At 39.3% G+C, this 7,458-nt stretch overlaps 1 protein-coding gene across 1 annotated transcript; it reads right to left on the bottom strand.

The window, feature by feature from the left end:
* Window positions 1–717: 717 nt before the first annotated feature.
* s1pr4 (sphingosine-1-phosphate receptor 4) lies at window positions 718–4,238 on the bottom strand. The gene is made up of 2 exons (XM_017477863.3): window positions 3,170–4,238; window positions 718–2,119 (listed from the first exon to the last, which is right to left on the bottom strand). Exon 2 carries the CDS (start codon window positions 1,998–2,000, stop codon window positions 849–851), a length of 1,152 nt encoding a protein of 383 aa, XP_017333352.1. The 5' UTR covers window positions 2,001–2,119; window positions 3,170–4,238; the 3' UTR covers window positions 718–848.
* Window positions 4,239–7,458: the final 3,220 nt, after the last annotated feature.

Below are 7,458 nucleotides of genomic sequence, written 5' to 3'. Positions count from 1 at the left end.
ATATTACATCACAGCAAAATAAAGTGTAAACATTTCACAATCGTGAAAATATTCAGCATACAGTTACATAGTTTTCTCCTTACACAGTTTCAGTACATTTTCATCCTTTTCATTCAAAGCTGTTTGGTGAGTATATGATAAACATATATTGCATTTATTTGTTTCCTTCATTCCTTCTTTTTAAAATCCTTTTTTTTCTAAGAAATATGACCATTTTTTAATCTTTTATTAGGCCTATTATAATATTTTTTATAAACTTTACTATTTAATTTTTTAGAATGATAATTTCTTATTAAATGCTTTAGTACATTTAATAATAATAATAATAATAATAATAATAATAATAATAATAATAATAATAATAATAGTTACAAATAGTAGTACACTTGTTTTTTAGATTTTTGGTTATTTTGTTTTGTTTTTTATTAATTACAAATATAGTAGGCTACTCAAAGTACTACACTGCAAGAAATAACAAATAAAAAAAATGCACAGAAAATACGTGCTAACCCCACACATAAGAGACTATATGAACATGTACATGCTTGTTCCTGAGAGACCAAAAATTCACTGTGTTTTAAAAAAATACATTCTCATAGTTTCATCTTTTTAAAGAAAAAAAAAAAGCCTTTGTGTGACAGGTGTGCTGGTGGCCCTGAGTGAATTACGCATTTATTTATATGTGTGTGTGTGGATGTGTGCGTGTGTGTGGATGTGTGTGTGTGTGTGTGTGTGCGTGTGTGTGTTTGTGCGTGCGTGTGTGTGTGGATGTGTGTGTGTGTGTGTGCATGTGGTTGTGTGCATGTGGGTGTGTGACACTCTTGTGGTTTATTTGTGAAATTTGTGGTTTAAGTGCTCGATGCAGACAGGCAGGAGGTGGTGGAGCTCAGCCGCGTCATCTTGCCACTCCTCTCCTGGCTCCGTGGGCTCGTGCTCAGGTTCCGCACCTTGTTGAAGCTGTTGCGCAGGCTGCTATGGCGGCTCACCGAAGTGCTCGATGTCTCCTTGGACGAGAAGCTCTCTGGGCGGCAGATGCAGCACAGCAGTCTGCTGATGGCCTTGCGCAGATCCTGGCTGCCCATCGAGTAGATGAACGGGTTGACTGCTGAGTTAAGGACAGCTAGCGCGATGGCCCACTGTGGGCTGAAGAGGGCATCGCAGTGGCGCGAGTAACAGAAATAATCCACCAAGAGCAGGACAAACAACGGGCCCCAGCACACCATAAAAGCACCCACGATGGAGATCACAGCCTTGAGGAGCCGGATGGACCGCTTGTTGCTCTTCACCGAGCTCTTCACCGTATTCTTGCGGACGTGCCAGTAGATGGCAAAATAGAGGCCGCTGATGGTCAGGAGGATGATGAAGAAAATGACCAGCGCGAACAGGATGTAGCTCTTGGAGTACAACGGCAGAAGAGTTGAGCACCCTCTTAGGTCACAAACGCAGTTCCAGCCGAACAGCGGCAGGAAGCCGATGATGAACGCTGTGACCCAGCACAGCACCACCATGATGTAGATCCGATACGTCTTCCTGTCCCTGTTCACAGACTCCGACTTCATCATGGTGATGTAGCGCTCCACAGCGATCAGCAGAAAACTGAACACGGAGGCGGACAACGCCACAAACAGGAGTCCTTCACGCAGGAGCCAGAGGAGCGGGCTGAGCTGCAGAGTGCGCGCTCCCGACATGCAGATGTTCACCACATAGGCTGCGCCTGTGAGCAGATCGCTGAGCGCAATGTTGGCAATACAGATGTTCAGCCAGCGGTGGCGCATGCGCACGTGGAACAGCACGGCCAGCAGCACCAGCAGGTTCTCCAGCACGATCAGGAGGCTGATGCAGAGGAGGGCAGCTGGACCGGTGCTGATGCTGCTCTTGTTTGCGGTTCTGTGCTGCAGTCTCCCGGTGTAGTTGTAATGCTGCAGGATGATGCTGCCGTTGCTCCGGTCGTACAGGTGCGGGCAGGACGCCGAGGAGCTGAGAGTGTTCATCAAATCCATGACTGATAAACAGCTTTGATTTTAGGAGGTTTGGTTCGAATCTCACTGAGAAGACTCTTTTGTCTTTCGTCAGGCAATCAAACTTCCTCTCCTGCTGGTTCTGCAGCTCTTACAGCCTCCTGATAGAGGAAAAGGATTCGTTTTATTGGTACATAAATACCTACAGTATTACAGTATCTGGTGTTATTTTGATGAAAAATGGAAATCAGAAATGGATCCCAGTGCACAAATACAGTGATGAATAATGGCTGTACACACACAGCCAGGAGGAAAGTTGCTTTTACAGTCATAAATCAGTCCTAAAAGTTCCAATTTAAGTTTCTTATACAAGAAGAAAATCCTTCAGTGTTGTGCTGGTACAGGAAAATAATCAACAATAGGCTGGTGTGATGAAGTAACTGTTCCCACCCTGTGGTTGATCATTTTCCTACAAGAGCATGTTTGAAAGTGTTTTAAATATATTTGGATGGATTTGGAAAAGACATTTCTTTTTGGAAAAGATGAAAGACATGTCCTTAAAACCCTATATTTGTAAGTTTTCATTTTTCTGAATGTGCCGTGATGCTTTCACAGTGTTGTTAAATGACTGTACTTTCACTACTACATTTGTGGTTATAGGTGGAGTTTCCTTTACTGGCCATTTAAAAAGCCTTGCGTGTGTTTTTGCTGAGCGTGGCAATGTCAGCATGTCAATGCCCTCGCTAAATCTAAAAAACAAACAAACAAATAAACCTGCCAGAAATATGATGCATTAAATATACTATACAGTGCATTCAGTACTAATTAAGATGCAGTGGGGTTCAAGAGATAAAATTAAATCAAAGAGATACCATCAGAATCGTTTTTTTTTTTTTTTGTTGGAAAAAAACATATTTCAGTAAATTCAGTGAATTCATTTGTTAGATTTACATTAAACTCTTCATCAAATTGAATAATTTAAGCCCACATTGTCTTTTATCTGCTTTGCATTTAAAAACAAAAATTATGTGCATCATGATGAATTGTATGCAAATAAAAGCATGAAAGAAGTTTACTCAGAAAAAAAAGCCACAACAATGTAAACAATGTCCTATTTTCCTATTAACATAACATAACATAACTTTTTTATGTTTATTTTCATTCCAACGCTTTTTTTTTTTAATCGTAATTCTCAATGCAATGCGTCTTACCTCATGCATGTGATGCTGAAGTATGTGCAGCCATCCATCCACTGAGAGCTCATCCTCTACACACAGCTATAACGAGGAAGGAAGCTTGCTGTCGCAGATTTTGACACACCCAACGGAGGAAGGGTTCTGAACTAAACTGTGTTTTCACACGTTTTTAAACAAGCCTTAAGAATTGTGACATCTTCGAGGCAAAAATGTGCATTGCGTGTAACACATGCATTGTGTGGACATTTTGTGTGTCCTCATGCTGTTGAATTACGTGGCACAGCATAAATAAACAAATAAATCTCAAATGAAAAATATATAATGCATATATGCAATTATTTATGTATTATATTATATTATTTATTTATAGAAGTCTAAAAACTTAAGAGGACTACTCATCCCAATCTAATTACCTATACAAATCAAAACATTTCATTCAAATCCATTTTTTTGTACAAATAACATACCATATAATTGCTACCAATTTATCCGTATACATTTATTTATTTATTTATTTATTTATATTGTTTGGCACTTTTTTCCAGCAGCTTTTTTTCCATGCAATCAGAGGTCACATGTGTAGCACATAGAAATCATCAAATAGTACCCTACATTATGACACCGGTCTTACAACAGCTGAATCTTGGCCAAAAAAAAAAAAAAAGGTAAAAGGTTACCCAACATTTAGCAGAAGCGACTCAGCAAACAGGAACTCCTGATGGTCTGTGTGGTGGCCTCCTCCCTTATTTTCTCACTTCACCTCATCCAGCTGTGAGCAAAAAAAAAATCTACTAAAATGTGTCAGACTCATGCAGGCCTCTGTGAGTGTCTAAATTTACACATCATCTACATTTTCACTGTTAACTTCATAATTTCACTGCTCCAGAGAAGAGAGGAGAAGAAAAGAGAAGAGAAGAGAGGAGAAGAGAAGAGAGGAGAAGAGAAGAGAGGAGAGGAGAGGAGAAGAGAAGAGAAAAGAGGAGAAGAGAAGAGAAGCATCACTTGTGAATATCACATTTCATATTGAATGTTTCCTAAAACCTAAACTGAATTTAAGGTACATCTTCCTCTTTCCTGCCTTTTTTTTAATTTAATTTTTTAATGTGAAATAAAATTGTGCATTTTCTTTTTCTTGATAGCATAAACATTGATACCACATCTTGATACCACATCTCAAAGAGTGGAATCAGCTGAAAAAAAACAGTATAACCTCTGAGCGTACCACATCCTTGTTAGTTACACCCTTAACAGTCACCTCTCTGGTTGACAATAAAACCAAATATGAGAGGAAAAACACTTCAGGGTGTGAAACGCCCTGTTACTTCAGCACTCACAAAACTGTTAGAATAAACCGACCTTGTTTACATGCTTCTTAACAGGAAATTTCCCTTTAACTTTTGATTTCTTATCACGTTGCGTGTTGTTTTACTGACTGTTATTAAATGGTAAGTAGTCTGCACTTATATTGCACTTTACACTGTGTCTCATTCACCCATTCACACACCAATGGTAGCAGAGCTGCCATGCAAGGCGATAAATTGCCATCAGGAGCAACTTGGGGTTCAGTGTCTTGCCCAAGGACACTTCGGCATGTGGAGTCATGTGGGCTGGGAATTGAACTGCCAACCCTATGATTAGTGGACAACCTGCTCTACCACCTGAGCCACAGCCGCCCACAGTTCTACTAGTCAAATTTAAACATTATGAAATAACATAAACATGTAATTGCCATGACAAACTTCATTCAGCAGGATCCAGTCCTCTTGTAGAGCTGAACAGTTCAGGGTTAAGGCATCAGTAGTCCTTGGATCTGAACTCACAACCTTTCAGTCAGAAATGCATAACAACATACACCTTGTATCACAAGCCAGACCGGGTATGTTTTGCCACAGATAAGAACCACCTACTTACACAGAAATTTCACATTTTCCTGCAGCACGTCAGCAAATACGCAAGATTATTTCATCATCACTACAAAACAGATTAAAAACATGTTTGTTTTTTTGGGGGGGAAATGCAAATGAGGATTTCTGCCTTTAGACAAAATGCAGACAAGCAACACATTATTTATATCGCTCATTATTTACATTTGTACAACAATAGTCATGATTTTTGTTTTTAATCATTAATAGTTTTATTCCTGACATTTTGACCTATTGGTGGTTAAGTGGTTAACACATTTTCCTCACATATTTTCCTCCAGGGTTGGGGGTTCGATACCCGCCTCCACCTTGCACGTTTGGGGTTTCCTCCAAGTTCTCCAGATTCCTTCCCCAGTCCAAAGACATGCGTTGTAGGCTGATTGGCATTTCCAAATTGTCTATAGTGTGTGAAAGTTTGTCTGTGTGTGTGTGTGTGTGTGTGTGTGTGTGTGTGTGTGTGTGTGTGTGTGTGTGTGTGTGTGTGTGTGTGTGTGTGTGTGTGTGTGTGTGTGTGTGTGTGTGTGTGTGTGTGTGTGTGTGTGTGTGTGTGTGTGTGTGATTGTGCCCTACAGTGGGTTAGCACCTAGTCCAGGATGTTCCTCTCCTTGTGCCTCAAGTCCTCTGGGATATGCTCCAAGCTCACCGTGACCGTGTGTAGGATAAGCGGTACAGAAAATGGATGGATTTTCACCTATTATGCCAGGGGTTTAGAGAGAAACTAAAATAAAAAAAAAATATGAATGTGGGAATACAAAATGAAGAGCGCACATGCTGTCTTTTGTCTTTTTTATTATCCTTATGCATTGCACTAGCACTCTGACTCTTCCTCTGACTGAGTGGAAGAAGTAAAAAAAAACAAAAACTAATACAAAAATAGTAAACATATAAATGAGTATACCTTCATTGAATATGGATTTACAAATCCTAAATTATAAATCTGTAATAAAAAATATGTGGAGTGCTTGAAAACTCACAGCCTCATTGGCTACATTCACAGGCTTTGAGAAACACTAAGGTATGTGAATTCTTCAGTCTTTTCCTCACCGCACTATTCACAACATGTAAAATAACATAACTTTCAGTTTAACTCTCACTTTTGCCCTGTTCCACATTCCCCCCCTTAGCGTTGAGAGTACCAGGTCTTTTCGGTGAGATAGATCATTTGGCTCAGCTCAAACAATAAGAGTCGACTCTGTTAGCTCCCAGATTGCCATTACTTTCTCTAAAATGATAAGGTTTGACAGATTTTGATCAGTGATTAGACACAGAAGAGCCACTATGACTGAAAGTGTTCCATGATATTTTACTCTGTTATAATTAACAAAAAAAGTTGCATTTTATAAAATATATTTTTTGATTCATGTTCAGTAAACACTTTATTTGTCGCACTGAGAAATATCAGAGCACAGGGTCAGCCATGATATGACACCCCTGGAGCTCAACAGTGGCAGCTTGGCAATGCTGCTGCGTACACCCCTGACCTTCTGATTAGAAACCTTCAGCCTTAACTGTTGAGCCACCACTGTCCAAGAGCATTGTCAGGGTGGCAGGGTATCTCGAACTTATCCTGTGAGGCAGGAACGCACTTCAGGTGGGACAACACATACACCTACGTTCACATCTAGGTGCAATTTAGCATAACCAATACAACAACTGGCAAATTTTGAACAGAGGGAGGAAACCAGACAAACCAAAGGAAACCCAGCCCACGCATACATGAGAGAAAATACTACCTTTGTACAGACAGTAACCTGAGCTCAGACTTGAACCGGGGATCCTAGAATTGTGATGGGGTGATGTTACCTACTGCACCAGTATATTTAAATCTCTTAAAATTCAAACTTTATTTGTTGCACACACACTATGATGTGTAGTGAAATAATTTTACTGTTGAGCAACAAGGTGCTACAAGTATGCATGGACAAATACAGTAAGCATTATTTTCATTTATCCAGATAATTGTTTCCCTCCTTGAATAATTTTGGTTAAATTACTTTGCAAATGTAACTACATTGCTTCTACAAAATTTTTATTTTTTTTAAATAAAGTTTTTCATTCAAGCGAGTCAGCTCACATTGTTCATCTACAGTATATGAGTTGGTTGCGTATAAGTCTGGTTTTTGAATGACATCACTAATACAGACCAACAAATACAATATGTTATTTATTTCCCTGTTTTGTATTTTAATTAAAAACAAGGTTTTCATTTTGTAAGTTTCTGTTAAGGATTAGGGTGGCTAGTGTGCTAAGCTAGCACACTGTTATGCTAATGTAAACAGACCGTTCTTTTTAGCTCACTGTTGTTGTTTTCGTTTGTATATTAGTCGGGCTAGATTGATTTGACATTATTATTAAGTGTTTATATTTTTCTACACATGTTTG

This window comes from Ictalurus punctatus, chromosome 10 (genome assembly GCF_001660625.3).
Source record: "Ictalurus punctatus breed USDA103 chromosome 10, Coco_2.0, whole genome shotgun sequence".
Classification (NCBI taxonomy): Eukaryota; Metazoa; Chordata; class Actinopteri; order Siluriformes; family Ictaluridae; genus Ictalurus; species Ictalurus punctatus.
The sequence above is the reverse complement of the archived record's forward strand: the minus strand, read 5'-3'. Positions and strand labels throughout refer to the sequence as shown.